This window comes from Bos grunniens, chromosome 19 (assembly GCF_055505025.1).
Source record: "Bos grunniens cultivar Pamir isolate PY7600 chromosome 19, Bosgru_T2T1.0, whole genome shotgun sequence".
Classification (NCBI taxonomy): domain Eukaryota; kingdom Metazoa; phylum Chordata; class Mammalia; order Artiodactyla; family Bovidae; genus Bos; species Bos grunniens.
This window is the reverse complement of record NC_141183.1, coordinates 43,449,110-43,465,898: the sequence shown is the minus strand read 5'-3', so window position 1 is coordinate 43,465,898 and position 16,789 is coordinate 43,449,110. Positions and strand designations below refer to the sequence as shown.

General features: G+C 49.8%; 2 protein-coding genes across 2 annotated transcripts in view; both read right to left on the bottom strand.

Moving 5' to 3' along the window:
- Positions 1 to 2,024: 2,024 nt before the first annotated feature.
- On the bottom strand, positions 2,025 to 5,549 carry ALDOC (aldolase, fructose-bisphosphate C). The gene is made up of 9 exons (XM_086360106.1): positions 5,465 to 5,549; positions 4,326 to 4,447; positions 4,025 to 4,236; positions 3,854 to 3,908; positions 3,599 to 3,759; positions 3,394 to 3,477; positions 2,985 to 3,159; positions 2,653 to 2,852; positions 2,025 to 2,523 (listed from the first exon to the last, which is right to left on the bottom strand). Exons 2-9 carry the CDS (start codon positions 4,435 to 4,437, stop codon positions 2,428 to 2,430), a joined length of 1,095 nt encoding a protein of 364 aa, XP_086216232.1. The 5' UTR covers positions 4,438 to 4,447; positions 5,465 to 5,549; the 3' UTR covers positions 2,025 to 2,427.
- A 689-nt stretch (positions 5,550 to 6,238) lies between these two features.
- The window catches only part of SPAG5 (sperm associated antigen 5), a 19,060-nt gene continuing 8,509 nt past the window's right edge, over positions 6,239 to 16,789 (bottom strand). Inside the window, exons 5-24 of the mRNA XM_086360045.1 lie at positions 14,631 to 14,705; positions 14,304 to 14,396; positions 14,074 to 14,208; positions 13,746 to 13,865; positions 13,533 to 13,625; positions 13,317 to 13,430; positions 12,903 to 12,996; positions 12,605 to 12,752; positions 12,423 to 12,525; positions 12,096 to 12,229; positions 11,500 to 11,638; positions 8,676 to 8,787; positions 8,422 to 8,508; positions 8,038 to 8,158; positions 7,808 to 7,919; positions 7,336 to 7,416; positions 7,020 to 7,175; positions 6,865 to 6,939; positions 6,655 to 6,735; positions 6,239 to 6,428 (exon numbers count right to left, since the gene is read on the bottom strand). Coding sequence (XP_086216171.1) covers positions 6,357 to 6,428; positions 6,655 to 6,735; positions 6,865 to 6,939; positions 7,020 to 7,175; positions 7,336 to 7,416; positions 7,808 to 7,919; positions 8,038 to 8,158; positions 8,422 to 8,508; positions 8,676 to 8,787; positions 11,500 to 11,638; positions 12,096 to 12,229; positions 12,423 to 12,525; positions 12,605 to 12,752; positions 12,903 to 12,996; positions 13,317 to 13,430; positions 13,533 to 13,625; positions 13,746 to 13,865; positions 14,074 to 14,208; positions 14,304 to 14,396; positions 14,631 to 14,705 — 2,145 coding nt within the window. The 3' untranslated portion in view covers positions 6,239 to 6,356. The remainder of the gene's footprint in view (positions 6,429 to 6,654; positions 6,736 to 6,864; positions 6,940 to 7,019; positions 7,176 to 7,335; positions 7,417 to 7,807; positions 7,920 to 8,037; positions 8,159 to 8,421; positions 8,509 to 8,675; positions 8,788 to 11,499; positions 11,639 to 12,095; positions 12,230 to 12,422; positions 12,526 to 12,604; positions 12,753 to 12,902; positions 12,997 to 13,316; positions 13,431 to 13,532; positions 13,626 to 13,745; positions 13,866 to 14,073; positions 14,209 to 14,303; positions 14,397 to 14,630; positions 14,706 to 16,789) is intronic.

Here is a 16,789-nt window from a genome sequence, read left to right as displayed (position 1 = left end):
AGAAACTGTGCGGGTTTCGGTTTTGCTGGAAGACACCCTCCGATTCCATGTGGAACCTACTCCTAGCCCCAGGGATTAAGAGCGCAAACTGCAGTCGTTAAATGCTAGCTGGGCGACCACGGGAAGCTCTAAGTCTCAATTTTCTCATCTGAAAAATGGAGATACTGACTAAAATGAGGTCATTCATAAAGAGCAGACAGAAAGTCACCTATCACGGTCATTGTTTATCATCCTTATTATAGAGCTCCTCTTCCTGAGGAGCAAGCTAGTAGTACCTGTTTTAGCATATTTAGCTCATTTAATACTTTTACTATTCATTTGGATTCGTTCCTAACTTGTTAAAGTCTGAATACTTGACTAAAATTCTTACAAATTCAAGAGCACAGACTCTGGATCTTTCTTGTTCAAATTCGGTTCAAATCCCAGCTTCCCCACTTCATCTGAGCGATCTTGAGAAGCCATCTTGTTTCCTCATATTAAAATAGGGATAGCAGGGAATTCCCTGGTGGTCCAGTGGTTAAGACTTTGCAGGGGCATGGATTTGATCCCTGGTTAGGAAACTAAGATCCTGTATGCATGTAGCTCAGCCAAAAGGAATAGAATTGTTTTTTAACATAAATAGGAATTGCAGTAGTATCTACTTTATATAGAATTGTTGTAGTACGTGAGTTAATAACTGTAAAGGCCTGGCAGGAAACTGCTATATAAGTGTTGCTGCTGCTGCTACTGCTGCTAAGTCGCTTCATTCGTGTCTGACTCTGTGCAACCCCATAGACGGCAGCCCACCAGGCTCCCCAGTCCCTGGGATTCTCTAGGCAAGAACACTGGAGTGGGTTGCCATTTCCTTCTCCAATGCATGAAAGTGAAAAGTGAAAGTGAAGTTGCTCAGTCGTGTCCGACTCTTAGCGACCCCATGGATTGCAGCCTAACAGGCTCCTCCGTTCACGGGATTTTCTAGGCAAAAGTACTGGAGTAGGGTGCCACTGCCTTCTCCGGATATAAGTGTTAGCTATTTTTTGTTTATATAAGATCAGGCCACACTGAGCCTACATTCCCATATTGCAATAATTAGTTGGGAGAAGCATTGGCTGTGCACGTTACATAGAGCATGGCCTCCGCAGTTTACACAGAACACACCCGGCAGGTTCTCTAGTCTTTTCATCTGCTCAGATAGACCCAGAGTCTCAACCTATTCCCAACGCCCAGGCCAAGAGGTCAAAGTTCAGCATGAGACCTCACCAGGTCACTCTTGCCCAGACCCTTAAACTGGCTCCCTCTGTGCCCCTATCTATCTCAGATAGGAATGAGCAACAGCCCTTGGCAACCTCTTAGATAACCGTGCTGGGTCTGGCAGTGCTTAGGTTGGGGATTTTCCTGTTGGGCAAGAACACAGGTGCTGCTCCTGTTGTGGCTCCCCCTGGTGGAATGTGTCAACACAGCTGAGAGGTGAGAAACTCCCATTGCCTCTTTGTCCAGTTTGGGGCCATGCACAAAAGCTGCCGTCAGAAGTTGCTTGGGTCTAGCCTCACTCTGGGCTTCCCTATCGGCTCAGATGGTGAAGAATCCACCCACAGTGTGGGAGACCTGGGTTCGATCCCTGGATTAGGAAGATCCCCTGGAGGAGGCATGGCAAACCTACTCCAGTATTCTTGCCTGGAGAATCCCCATGGACAACAGAGGAGCCTGGCAGGGTACATTCCATGGGGGTTGCCAAGAGTTGGACACGACTGAGTGACTAAGCACAGCACAGCCTCACTCCATCCTTCTGCAGCTGCAGTCAAGTGCCTCTGAAGTGGCAGTTCCTGATAGACTCACAGCGCTCCATACCTCCTCGCTCCAGCCTCAGACATCAACAAGAGCCTGAGCTGAGAATGGTGACTGGATGTGCCCCTCCCCCTAAACTTAATGCCCAGTAAAACAAAATCCACCCTTTCCACCTCCACAGTCCAAGATGGCTCAGAGACACTAGAGATCAGAAACTGGGAGGTGAAATTAGATATGTAAAAAATGCAGACAAAGTAGCATGTTTTGCTACCATTTATTTGCTATGTGGTATGCACACAAAGCATGAGTCAGCTCTGCTGCCCTACCCTCTGACCCTAGGAGAGAGGGCAGGCAAGGAGAGCCCAAGGAGAAGCAACCCCATCATGGGAAAATTGTGGGGGGTGGCAGAGGCTGGGGGGAGACCCAGGCATCCTGCTCTGACTTCTAGCAAGTTCTCCTGCCCTCAGTCACGAGGGCTCCCTATCCTCCCATCCAATGGTCCCAGGTGCAGCAATCTGAGAGGGGAGGGGAGGAGAACAAAGGAAGACGACGCAGTGCTGGATGGAGGCATCTCTGCTCTGCATGGCTACTTGGCCCTGGCCATAACTACAGGCAAAACTGGGTGCAGGTGATTGGGCCAAGGGCTGTGGTGTAGAGGGGTACTCAGTAGGCGTGGTTGGCAATGTAGAGGGACTGCACTGCCGCTCCACCATCTTCTCCGCTGCCTTCATACTTGCCCTGAGCTGCAAGCCCATTCACCTGCAAAAGGAGGGGAGTAAGTAAGCTGACCCAGTCCACAGGTTCCTGACCCTGTCCAGGCTAGAGCCTCTGGGCTGCCACCTGCCTAGCTACACCCCATCTCCCCACCCACCACCTTTAGCTCCCAACCTCGGCCCGCTTGATGAACTCCTCAGTGGCGGCCCCAGCATTGTCCTGTTGCCCTCGCCAGGCATTGAGTGCAGAGGCCTGCAGGGCACGCCCATAGGAGAAGGTGAGGGCCCACGGCCGGGGAAGGGGGCATCGGTTGATAGCATTGAGGTTGAGAGATGCCTCTTCTTCACTCTGACCCCCAGAGAGGAAAGTCACTCCTAGGACAGAGAAGAGGAGACAAACCGATTGATCGCTCCTTATTTTTCCAGGGCAAGGAACTTCTGGAGGCCACAAGAAGAACCTGAGAATGGGTCTTAGGGATAGGAACAGCTTTGGAATCAGGGTGGTACCTGGGACAGCCGGGGGCACAGTGCGACGCAGGGCAGTGACAGTTGCCATGGCGATCTCCTCTGGGCTATACTTAATGGCGCAGGCATGGCCAGGGGTCACCATGTTGGGCTTGAGCAGGGTGCCCTCCAGGTACACGTGATGGTCACTCAGGGCCTTGTACACAGCAGCCAGGACCTGGGGATCAGAGGAGGTTGACTACGGTTCTGGGCCCCTGCCATTATGTTCCCTGCCTAGGGGTAAGTGGGTATAACTGTGAGAGTGGATACAGGTCAGACTCACAGGTACATTCTGGGGTCAGGTAAAAATGTGCTTAAGGAAAGTGCCTGCATCTGAGCCAGGGATTGTGGAGCACAGGCTCCCTGTCAGGTTCTCCCTGTGGTGTATGTCTGTGCCCAGGTGCGGACTCACCTTCTCTGTAACGTACTGGCAACGTTTGAGGTCATGGTCTCCATCAGGCAGAATCTCAGGTTCCACAATAGGCACAATCCCATTCTGCAGGTAAGAGCAGAGTAGCTTAGGAGGGGCAGGAGGTAGGATGGAAGAAAGCTATGTAACCCTCTCGCCACCAGGCACAGAACACCCATCTGACCACCTCACACACACATAGGCCCACCTGCTGGCAGATGCTGGCATAGCGGGCCAGCACATTGGCATTCTCCAGAATGGCAAGTGCTGAGGGTGTGCGCTCACTGATTTTCAGCACGCAGCGCCACTTGGCAAAGTCAGCGCCATCCTTCTTGTACTGGGCACAGCGCTCCGAGAGCCCATCCAGCCCTGTAGGCAGAGTGCCAACCTCATTATTCTGTTCTTCTTTGCCGGCAGCAGCCACCCAACAACTCTGTGGTCCTGAAGACCACCCCTCCTGTACCTTGAGTGGTGGTTTCTCCATCAGTTCCGGCTAGAGGCACTACACCCTTGTCAACCTGAAAGGGAAACACAGGCACAGAACTGAACCCAGGCAGGACCCTGTTTGCCACCTGCACATGCACACACACACCTATTTCCATGTTCAGCCCCCATCTAGGGCCAGTGGCTGCACCTTGATGCCCACGACAATCCCCTTATCCTGGATGGTGCGGACGAAGGGGACACCATTATCGTCTTTCTGGTAGAGTGTCTCATGGAAGAAGATGACACCGCCGATGCACTTCTTCACACGGTCATCGGCACTAAACAGAACCTGGCGATACAACCGGCGGTTCTCCTCGGTGTTCTCCACCCCGATTTGGCTCAGTCGCTTGGCCATGCTGCCTGGGGAGGGGCAAACAAAGTAGGGTGGCAAGGTCATCCCCAAGCTCCTTGGCCACCTCTTCCCCACCTGACCGCAGGGCCCCACCTACCTACAGACTCATCTGCGGCCAGAATGCCTTTGCCTGGGGCCACAATCCGCAGGGCAATGTCGGACAACTCCTTTTTCTGCTCAGCAGAAAGGGCTGGGTACGAGTGGGGCATGGTGACAGTTCTGTGGAATGGAGACAGGTATAAATGCTGGACCCCACCACCCTACCTCCTCTGCTTCCTCTCCTGTCCATGTGGGCCAGTGGCCTCTTCCTTCCACCCCAACAAGCAACGGTTGGGAACAGAGCAGCAGTCCTTGGCGCAAGTCCTGGACATCAACATGGCACCAGTCTCTTGGGCAGCTAACAGGCTCGGGGCACCAGTTCCCACATCCCCTTTTGTCCCTGACGGGCACCCTTCCCAGCCCCAGGGTGGGGGTGGGGAGGTGAACAGCCCCAAAGTTACAAGTCTTCTTATGAAACTACTGCCTCAATAAAGACGCCAGTCTTTCTTTCACTGAATTTGGCCCCTTCTTCAGGTAGGCAAAAGCCCTGGCCATTCCAATTTCCTTTTTCTCATCCTCACTCAGCAGGGCCCTGAGGGAAGGTGCACTTACTTCCGAGGCTTCAGAATGAGGCAAAAGTACCCATCATCCCTCTTCCCTCAGCTTCTGGAGGAAAAGGGTGGGGGTAGGGAGTAGCAGTGGTGAAAAAAACAAAATAAAAAACAACGGCCACAGGCTTCCATAACCTCTTCTCCATTCCTTAACGGGAATGGGAGCAGAGGCTCAGGATTAAAAGGGAGGAAGAGACACAGGATAAGGAGGGAGGAGACCTATGGGGAGATGATGGTGAAACAGGCTAACTAGCCAGGGAGAAGGACCTAGCTCAGGGGGACCGTGAAGGCAGGAGAACTGGAGAGGGAACTCAGCCTAGGAGAGGAAGCAGGCTGAGGTTAAAATGGTTTGGGTGGAAGAGGCTAACACCAAGGATAAGTCCAGCCGGCAGAGGAAGATTTGGAATCGAAAAAGCTGCATCAGAGCTAAAAGGAAGGGGTGCTGTGGGAGAAGCTGAGCCGTGGAGTGGACAGAAAGGAGAGAGTCGAGAAGGCACATCCAGGGCCCCGCAGGAGTAGGGCAAGGATAGCAGAGGGAAGAGTCAGGGAGAGGAATTGGAGATGCTGAGCAACTCCCGGGGCTCACCTGTCCGCAGCAAGGTAGCTGCGCAGCCACAGGAACAGCTCGCGTTCAGATCCGCGACAGCTGCGGTTCCAGCCCCGGCTTCTGTAAATGAGGCTGCGGCTGCCGCAGAGCTACGTGACTCCCCCCGGAGGGCGGGGCCTCCCCCCTCCCCGCCCTGGCCACGCCCCCTCCCAGGACTGGAGTGCGCGGTGAGGCCACGCCCACGGAGGCGCGGCGATGAGGTGGAGTGACTGACTGCCGGGATCTCGGAGGTGGTTGTAGACTGTCCTCCTCCCACCTCGCGGAGCCCAGACACCAGCGGAAAGGCCACCTTGGCAGGAAATGGCCTTGTTCTGATTCCTGCCACGGTGGCCTTATGCAGAGGACTGTGCTGGCTGTTGGGGATGAATCCTGGTCTGATGAAGGAGAGTCACCGTAAACAATTACCATAGATAGGGTAGGTGGAACACAGGCAGCAACAGTGTGCGAGTCCAGGGCAGAGGGTTCTTTGTCCTGACCCCCTTATTCACCAGGGCTACCCCAGAGGGGGATAGAGAAGGTAAGAGAATGAAGCCTTGTCTGTTTCCCACCAGGCAGTGAGCCAGGGAACAAGTAGTCCAGTGCCCAGAGTATTTGGGGAAGCAAGAAAAGGAGTCAGGAGCTGGCTGTGGCTCTGGATGCGTTGGGAGGGGTGTATGGAGGTAGGGAGCCCAGGCAAAAGGACCAAGCTGCCTCCCCCTGAGCTCATCTACCCACCTCCCACCCAAGAAATAAGATTCAGTGAGCCTGAAGAAATACATTAAATATACTTTATTTTATAAACAGAGCTGGCTCTAAGCCAATTGGTCCTGATGTTGGGGTAAGGGACTGTTGCAGATAAAAAGGGGTGCAACAGACTCCAGCTTTCAGTTTCTTAGCTCAGAAATTGCAGCAATCCCTGTAGCTCCTTGCAGCCGTTCACGACATCTGGGATGGACAGCAGAGTCTGGGAAGAGATTCAGAAAAGGCAGCTCAGGGTCACAAGCCAGGAAGCACCAGGCCTAGGAAGCACCCTCTTAGAGGGGAGAAAATGGAAGCCACAGAGAAGGCCACAACAGTGAATCAGGGCCCAGCTCTCAGCACAGGCTGCGAATCAGAGCTATGCTCATCAGTACCCCTGGCCAGGCCTTATGCCAAGTACCTAAGGTGCATCAATGCCCTCCCGCCTTTACCTCGTAAATATGCTGAACAGTGTCATCTAATTTCTTTAACTCCTCATCAGAGCGTCGCAGATTCTCTTCCAGGATGTTTCTCTAAAAAACAAATAGGCTGCATAAGTTCTATCCTTAAAAGAATGACATAGCTTGTAGGGAAAGGTAGACATGGCAGGGAAATTGCTAGAGGAGATGGGAAACAGCCTGGAATGGCATGGAAATCCTTACGTGGCTCTGGAACTTGACCACGAGTTTTGCCTTCTCATTTTTCATCTCCAGGAACATCACTCTCAGTTTATCCACCTATAGATATGTTCAGATGAGTAGGGGCACAGCCTAAGGTTCCCACCAGTTGCCCAGCTCTTTGGTTAACTCTGAGTCACCTCTTGGGAGAGCCACACTTTCTCCTGGATCCAGTTCGTGTCCATGGGCTGACAGTCGGGGTTCTGCTGGCCTGCCAGGGTCTCTTGGAGCACCTTAGTCTCTGTCTCTGCACGCCGAAGGGAGCGGGTGAGCTGGGTCACCTCCTCCCTAAGCCTCTGGGGATGAGAATGGAGAGGTATCTAGTTGCGCTCAAAGGTCCTCTCCATCCTTACCCCATGTGGTGAGCAAGGGTAGACCAGGGGACCCGATTCCCACATCTGGGATCCTGGCTATAGTGACACAGAAGGCAGAGGCCAGGCGTCATGACAAACGTACTATGAGCTCGCCGCTCTTGTCTATCTGCTCCAGGATCTTCTCGTTTTGCTGCTGTATCACTTCCTGGAGTTCCTTTTCATTCTGTGAGAGAAAAGGAGGTGAGAAGGCAGTGGGAAAGCTGGCTTCTTTGCAGCCCTTGCCAAGAGATAAGATTTCATGCCTGACTCATGCTCAGCCCAGGTGATACCAATTACCAACACTCCAATTCTTCCTCTAGGGCTAGGTCAGGCCAGGCACATTTCCCTGTAGAGAGAGCTCTGCTAGAGTTCCTGACTTCTAGGTCAGCCTGGAAGATGGGTCAGCCTATAGCTGGTTCCCAATTATGTGAATTGTCTGACCCCAGGAAGGGCAAAACTAGGGCAATGGTTGGAAAATCCCCACCACCCAGATTCCTGGGGAGACAGCAGCTCCCCAGTGGGCCCGCACAGCTGCCCCAGTTCCTCATGGCTTCACTTCCAGGCCCCTCCTCCACCTTGTAGCGCAAGCACAAGGTCTGGTTCAGCTTCTCTATGTCCGCTTCCTTTGCCTTCTGGGCTTCCTGATGCTGTTCTTCCTGGGCCTGCAGCTGAGCCTGCAGATCGCATCTAAGGGAGGGAAGAATTCAGTATTATTCCTGCCCCCACCAGGGGCTGGCTGGGCCCTTGACATTAAGGGGCTGCTCACATGACCTGCCCTCTCTCACTAAGACTGCACTCCACTTACATCTTTTGCTGCAGAGTCCTGACAGCCTCTTCTTTAGACTCCTGCAGCAAGGAACACAGGCTCTGAAGTTCCAGAGTCTTAGTACCCATTTCTGCCAGGCTCTTCTCAATGCCTGGGGTTTCTGAAAGAGAAAGTACTAGATGAGAGGCAAAGCCCTTTAACTCTGGAAGGAAGAAGTACATAGCCATCACTTCTTCCACTCTTATCCATGTTCCCCACCCATAGGATTTGAAAATCCGGAACATTACCGATCCCCCAAAGGCAGAACTGAAATAAGCCCAAATAGAATTGAGGTTTTTAGAGCAAAGCACTTCTCACTGCTTTAGTCTTTATCATCACAACCAGATCTAGAAATGAGGCAGGATCCCTGGAGCCCATCCTAACCTGTAGGCTCAAGGGAAACTGTTGATGCTACTCTGGTGAAGGCACTCTTGTCACTTCCAAGCAAGGGCACAGGAGTAGATTCTGGGTCTGAAACAAAAACCAACCATGGCAGAGGGCCCCTCTGGTGACCCCGTCAAGGATCTGCCACCACAGAAACCAGGGAGAGACAGGGTCTGTTGACAGCATCTTCAACAGCTGAAGATACCAGGAGAAGGGTCCCAACTTTCCCACCCTTCAATTCCTGGGCCTTTAACCTTCATCTGCCTCTGCTGTCTGGGGACTTCCCAAGAAAGTGCTGTCACTGGGCGGAGGGTGTTCCTGGGAAAAAGCACTGGCTGTGCTTATCGGGAGGGTCTCTGGTTCAGCCTGAGGGCAAGGGAGAAAAAATGTCAGCTGCTTTTCAGGGTTAGTTGAGTTCTCTGAACATACACGTACTCACTAGCCATCTCCGTGGGAATGCTGTTCTATCTATCACCTCTCTTCTCTATCTTCAACTTTTCAATTAGTTCCTCTTCCTGAACTTAATTCTCTCTCACTAGAACAAGAATTTTTTTTAAAAAGCCTTCTTTTTACCTTAAGTACCCTTTTAGCTACTGCCTTTTCTCTTTCCCTTCAATTAAAAAAAAGGAAAGAAAAGCCTACATTTCTTGCCTAAAATTCCCACCATCTACGGAATCCCTGGGCCACTACACACAGGATTCTGCCCCACCATTCCACCATTATTGGAACACCAATGGCATCCTCGTTATTTCGTGCTCCAAGGGCACCGTTACTTTCAAATGCAGTGGACTCCTTTCAGATCTTTACCTGACCTATGTAATAACCAATGACCACGTTCTAGTAGATATTTCATTTTCTTAGCTTTTGTGACATGACTGCTTCACAGATAGGACTCATACCTTTCTGGCTATTTCTTCTCTCTGGGCAGAGGTCTGTCTTTAACTGTGGGCTCCTTTTGGTTCATACTTGATCCCCTTTACACTCTAATTCATTCCCCACATGGCTTCACCTCAGGAGCTCCACAGAAACATCCACTTCTACACTGATGATCCTTCAATCTGTCTCTTTACAATTGGACTTTTTCCCAATCTCCTGGTGCAAAGGTTCAACTGCCTGTGAAAAATCTACCAGTCTGCTCCATGGTTCACCTGAAATTTACTATGTATAAAGCTGAGCTAACCATTTTTCCTGTCCCACCCCACTTGTATTTAAGATCCTAGAGCAGGGGGGCAGCAAATTACAGCCTGTGGTTTAAATCTGGCCTGCCATCTGTCTTTGTAAATAAAGTTTTATTGAAACATTGCCACATCCATTTATTTACATACTCTCTATGGCTGCTTCTGAGCTACAAAGGCAGAGTTGAGTAGTTGAGACAGAGATCACATACCTCACAAAGCTGAAAATATTTATCATATTGCATATTACAGGAAAAGTCTGCCAACCTCAGTTCTAGAGAGTGTTGCCATCTTTCCAGCAAAAAAGATCATCAGTCACTCTTTCACCTTACTCCTATATCAAACTGGTCACCATATTCTATTACCTTCTGTTGTTATGTAATTGTTAAGTCATGTCTGACTCTTATGACCCCATAGACTGTAGCCCTCCAAGCTCCACTGTCCATGGGATTTCCCAAGTAAGAATACAGGAGTGGGTTGCCTATTTCCTTCTCCAGGGGATCTTCCCAACCCAAGGATCTAACCCACGTCTCCTGCATTGTAGGCAGATTCTTTACTGCTGAGCCACCAGAGAAGCCCTCTATTACCTTTACTTCCTTAATATGTATTGAATTAATTCAATCCATCCCCTCTTCCATATCCCTTCTATAATTGCCATTAGTTCAAGTCTTCAAAAATCTGGCCTCCTGCCTACTTCTCCAGCCTCTTCCCCTTGTCATCCCTGCCCCACATAGCTTCTATAATCCACTCATACAGGGCTACTTCCCAGGCCCCAAACTCGCCACATTCCATTATGAGCAGAGCCTTGGCCTTGTTCACCTGGTTAGTCCCAGCACCTGACCCAGGTCTTGTTACAGGGTAGACACTACAAAAAGTACCCCTAAATGCCTCTATGACTTCCATATGCTGTTCCCTCTGCCTGATGGGCCTTCCTGTATACCCACCCCTGCTCTACAAACTTATAACCTCAAGACTCTGCCCAAGAGTCACCTGCTCTGAGATGACATCCTAACTCTCCAAACTAAAGCTGATGCTCCTTTCTCTGTGGCCATTCAGACAACCTTCTATCACAATCACAAGTCAAAATGACAAATTTACATCTGTCTGTCTTCCCAAGACTAGATTTCTGTGCTTATCACATGCTGGGGAATGGCGTCAGCTCATAAGCAATTTGATTTCAGGATTCTGGCTCTGCCCTTAACTGTTGAATAAGCTAATTAACTCTGCAGTCTGAAAGATATCCACCATTTACTCTGCAGTGTGCACTGTGGGGAAGCCAAAGAAGCAATGCTAAACTTCTGCTTGCTATAAACACAGTCTAGCAGAAGAGACCAAACATCCAAGGAAAATTAATACAAGTGAAAAAGGAGAGTAAGCTCATGAGAAATATAGCAGGAGATCACTGAGTCCACTGATGTTTGGGAACATTTCAAAGAAGGTGAACCAGGGAGGATTTTAATAGGAAGGAAAAGTCATTTCCAGTTTCAAGATAGAGGAGAATGAACATGGTAACAGCCTGCATCCAGGTAAGAATGGAAATGAGATGTGTGTGTAGTGTGTAGGCAGTCTAGTGGGAGTAAAGAGTTCATAATAGGAAAGAAGGAGACAGACAACAGGCTGAAGATATCCTGTAGGCAACTGAAAGTCACTGAAGGTCACAGAGATGGAACAGTATTTTAGGAAGACTATTCTATACAATAAAGATACAACTGGAAAAAACCTCAGTAAACCAAGATTAGAGAGGAACTTCCTCAACTTGAATCCTTTTCAGCATCAGGGGGGAAGTTCTAGCTAATGCAGTAAGAAAGGGAATAAAAGGTTTACAGACAGGGAAGGAAGAAATAAAACTGTCTTTATTTGAAGATATGATCATAAAGGAAGAGAAGGAAACCCCATATCCTACCTTCTCCTTTAGTTTCGTCTGTAGGAAGAGGGTCAGGCTGTGGAGTTGCTCCGTCAGCACCCCCAGCTCTTGGGAATACTGGCGCATCTTCTCCAGGTCTTGCTGCCGTGTTTCCGCTACAATGCTGGCTAGTTTAACTCTGAAATAAGGAAGGATATAAGGAATTTTAGCATGGAAATAAAGAAGGGCTTCCCACATAGCTCAGCAGTAAAGAATCCTCCTGCAATGCAGGAGATGCAGGTTCAATCTCTGGGTCAGGAAATTCCCTGAAAAAGGACGTGGCAACCCACTCCAGTATTCTTGCCTGGGAAATCCCACGGACAGAGGAGCCTGGCGGACTACCATCCATGGGGTCAGAAAGAGTCAGACACAACTTAGCAACTAAACAACAATAAGAAAGGAACAGAGAAGATGGCCAAACACCAGGTGACCTTCTCCAAACACCTCCCCAAACCGCCCCCACAGAACTGCATTCAAAGCGAGAAACAAGAGGCTCTCGGACCCTGGTATGATTCCCTTCTTGGAGACTTCCACTTCCAGAAGCAGGCCTGGGAAAGAAGTCCTCAGGGAGAAGCACCGAGAGGTAGAGATCTTACTTCAGGTTCTCCACGGTGTCCTTGAGGCCCTCACACTGCATGCTGCGCTCCCGGAGCACTTCCAGCGTGGTTTTCAACTGACACTCAACCTGGCCCAGCTCCAGGTGAGCAACCTGATTCTCCTGTTCAGCAAACTGGGGAGACAGGAGAAAGAAGGAAGGCAAGGAGCGAGGGGGGGCAGGGCGGGGAAATGCATCCAAGTGGGACACTTTATAGAGTCCTGGGATCAGAGGCTTCTTCCAGTCCACAGTCTCAAACCCCACATCGGTACCATCAGGGATGAGTCACACTCCTGCCAGCCCCCCTGCCCCAGGCCACCTTACTTACCTCCAGGGTCTCCTTCAGGTCCTGCACCTCCTTGGCCAGGACCGCCTGTTGCTGCTGCAGCTTTGCCTGCACGTGTTTTAGCGCCATTTCTTCCTTTTGCCATCTGCCAGAGACCTTATGTGAGATTCCACTGGTCCCCTGTTCCGGGTGCTTACCGCCACCACAGCCCAAGAGGAACTCACTGAGCAGTCTGCTCCTCACTGTTCTGGGTGAGCCGGCAGAGCAACTCGTCCTTCATGGCCAGGTCCTGGGTACAATGGGCATGCTGACTCTGTAGCACTTTTAGCTGACTCTCTGTGCTGGCCAGAATCTGCAGCTGAGCCTGGAGATCTAGGCCAAAAGGATCCTAATGACAACATGTGGTCAGCAGGCCCAAACCTCCCCACACCTCTGCTCCAAAACAAGTGCTCTAGAGCAGCTATTGCTCCGCTGCCACACCCCAAGCCTCAGTAGGGTACAACTGCTTGCACCCATGCACACCTGCTGCCAGGCGACTGTTTTCCAACTCCAGTCGTTCTAATTGGCTTTTGCAGTCCTCTAAATGGGAAGAGACTTGTTCCAGCTCCCTGGAAACCTAGGAGAAAAAGATAGTTTTCTTCCCACAGTTCCTCCTGAATCAGGAGTCCCAAGACTTAGTCCAGTTTCTCTTTCCAGACAGGACAGCCAATCTCTCCTTGTTCACTGCAGCAAATAAGTCTAATCCTCAGGAAAAAGCAGAAACAGGAGAAAAGCTGATGAAGAAGGTGTGGAAGGCCACCTAACACCAAAGGGACTGGCTGGTCTCCAAAGCCACAGATGAAAAGAAGATAGGTCTAGGGGAAAAGGCTCATCAGAAAGGCCTTTTGTGGAGAAGGAGGAGGAAACCAGGCCTAAGCAGTCCCCTCTCCTGTGTACCTGCTGCTTTTCCTCAATTGCAGCATCACGTTCCTGCAGGGTTTGCCGGCTCTTGGCTGTAAATTTCTCCGTGAGTTGTCGAAACCGGCTCAGCAGAGCTGTCCATGTTACATACTACCGGGGGAGGCAAATAGGTCAAGAGAGCATGCTTGAAAAAAGACTTCTAACAGGGCTGGCTGTGAGCAGAGGAGCAGTATAATGCCCGCCGATACTCACATCCAGTTGCATTGCTATCCAGTCCTGTTGCAAGGCTGAAGTAAGACTCGCTGTCTGCTGAGCCAACTCTTCTTGCTCAGTGTGAAGCCCTACCTACATGAGAAGGATTGCCAATGGAGGTGCCCCTTCCCATTGGATACTGGGAAGCATGGGTACATGACCCCCTCCCAGTGTGTCAACGTGGATCCCAGGAAAGAAGATGCCCTCAATTACCAGTTGGGTCTGGGTCTCCTTCAAAAGGCCTCTGAATTTCCCCATGGATGCCAGGTCCTGTTGCAGTTGGCTGATGCGCTGGCTGGCGTGTGCACAGAAGACCTCTAGCACTGTCTCTGCCTGTTTAAATAAGAGGCTGTGAGGACATCGTGCACCGAAGGAAACAGCACAGAAAACCGTAACTACCCGTCACACCAGTAGCTGAGTTCATTACTCCCCAAGGGCAGGCAGTTCTCAGGCCACCCATCTGTGACTAGTCAATTTGTATTCCTGCAGGAACCTTAGGAAGAGACCTCCCTCATCCAGGAATCAAAGCCTGACACCTTACCACATCCTTGCCTCTGAGGGCCAGTTCCTCTCTGTGCTTTGCCTCCTCCCTTTCTGCTTTGAGGCTCTGAAGCCTGGCCTTCAGTTTCTTCAACACATCAAAACAGCAGGACACCAAGGTTTCTGCACGCCGAGTCTATAAGATAAGAATCAGATACTGTGTCTGGTTTCTTTCTTTGGCTGAATTTCAGTCCCACCAGAGGTCTCTGCCTCCATCTTCATGCTGCTTACCTCCTGACTCAGAGCAGTCTTATCTTCATCTAAGTGCAGCAAAGACAGGTGAAGCAAGGATATCAGCTCTCTAGAGAGGAGCACCCATGATTGCTGTACAGGGAGAAGAGGTTAGGCTAGATCAAATAAAGTCATTAAGCAGGAAGTAAGCAGGGACACTGGAGGAAAGCCACTGACCCCAATTTCAAGCTCCCAATAAGGAAGAGATGTCCTTAACAAAAGGAAACCTCTCTTCACTCCCACGTTTGAGTACCATCATCTGCTCACCACTGCATTCTTGATCTTCACAGGAGACCCAGCAATGGTCTAAGGTCAGTCAACACTTACCATGACATTCCTGGCTTGCTGCAGAGCCTGTCCAACCTCCTGGCTCTCCTGAAGATGCTGAGGTTTCTTACTCATCTAGCCGGAGAAACAGGGTTGTTCCTTTTGCAGAAACAGTATGCAGTGCCAGCACCTTGTTCCCCCTCCCACCCACTGATATACAGGAGCCCTTCCTATTAAAAGCAGGAGCAAAGCTCACGGCTTGATGAAGCCAAGCTAGAAAAAATCCAGAGGTAGGTTAAAAGCAAAATTACTTTTTTAATTAAAAGTAATCTAAAAATTACTTTTAAAAATATTTTTGGGGGCTTCCCTGGTGGCTCAGTGGTAATGAATCCACCTGCCAATGCAGGAGACATGGGTTTGATCCCCGATCCGGGAAGATCCCACTTGCCACAGAGCAACTAAGCTCCTGTGCCACAACTATTGAACCTGTGCTCTGGAGCCTGGGGGCTGAAACTACTGAGCCCGTGTGTCACAACTACTGAGCCCTCATGCCTAGAGCCTGTGCTCTGTAACAAGAGAAGCCACCGCAGTGAAAGGCCCACGCACCACAACCTGAGAGCAGCCCCCACTTGCTGCAACTGGAGAAAGCCTGTATAGCAATGAAGACTCAGCCCAGCCGAAACTGAATAAATAAATAAAATTTAAAATAACTTTCTTCTGATTATGTGTTTACTATAAAATTTTAGAAATGGAAAAGTGAACAGAATGGGAAAAGATTCATTATTAGTTTTACCACTGAGAGCCGTGATTCTCAACCAACAGCACAGCATTCACCCCAAGAGATTTCAATATACGTCCACAGCAGATTTCCTTGCTATAGGGATTTGCTATAACCGATGAGTCTACTACCTCCCTCAGGGGTCAGGGTGAAAAAAGTTGGAGACTACGGATTTAGAAGGAAATTACCGTATTCAGTAAATTCTAAGATGACTATCTTTTTACTTTTTAACACCAGTGACATTGGTATGCTTTTAAAATTGATAGTATCTTAGATTTGATGAAAGACAGTAATGCTTAAGAAAAAACACAATTGGTTTTGAGATTGAGATATATAAATAAAATTGGGGTCCTGCTTTTCCTGGGATTTCTTTGGAGGGAATGATGCTGAAGCTGAAACTCCAGTACTTTGGCCACCTCATGCGAAGAGTTGACTCATTGGAAAAGACTCTGATGCTGGCAGGGATTGGGGGCAGGAGGAGAAGGGGACGACAGAGGATGAGATGGCTGGATGGCATCACTGACTCGATGGACGTGAGTCTCAGTGAACTCCAAGAGTTGGTGATGGACAGGGAGGCCTGGCGTGCTGCGATTCATGGGGTCGCAAAGAGTTGGACACAACTGAGCGACTAAACTGAACTGAATGTCATTTAGCTCTGAGTTTATGTTCACTCTCCTCATTGAGAGCCTGAGACTAGGATATATGCTTTAGGAAGACCTATCAAAGTGGAGTATCACTCATTTTTAACTTCTGCTGATATTTTACTTCATGTTAAAACCTCTGAGAGGTGAAACATGATTTCCTTTTACCAAGAACTTACATTAAACTTATTTTTCCATGCTATTAAAAACTCTTCAGGGGACCTCCCTGGCAGTCCAGTGGCTAGGAGTGTTTTCACTGCAGGGAGTACGGTTTTGATCCCTGGTCGGGGAACTAACATCCTGCATGCAGTAAGGCATGGCAAAAAACAAACAAACAAACAAAAACTCCTCATGAACATATTTTTAAATAACTGTAGATTATCTACATTTTATGATGTACCATTATTTTCTTTTTCATGTTTTTAAAGTTATCTGTATGTGGAATTTTTCCCCCCTTAGGATATACACCTAGAAGTGGAGTTGCTGCTGCTGCTGCTGCTAAGTCACTTCAGTCGTGTCCGACTCTTAGCGACCCCATAGATGGCAGCCTACCAGGCCCCGCCCTCCCTGGGATTCTCCAGGGAAGAACACTGGAGTGGGTTGCCATTTCCTCCTCCAATGCATTAAAGTGAAAAGTGAAAGTGAAGTCGCTCAGTCGTGTCCGACTCTTAGCGACCCCATAGACTGCAGCCTACCAGGCTCCTCCGTCCATGGGATTTTCCAGGCAAGAGTACTGGAGTGGGGTGCCATTGCCTTCTCCCAAGTGGAGTTACTGGGTCAAAAAGTTTGAACTGCTTTAA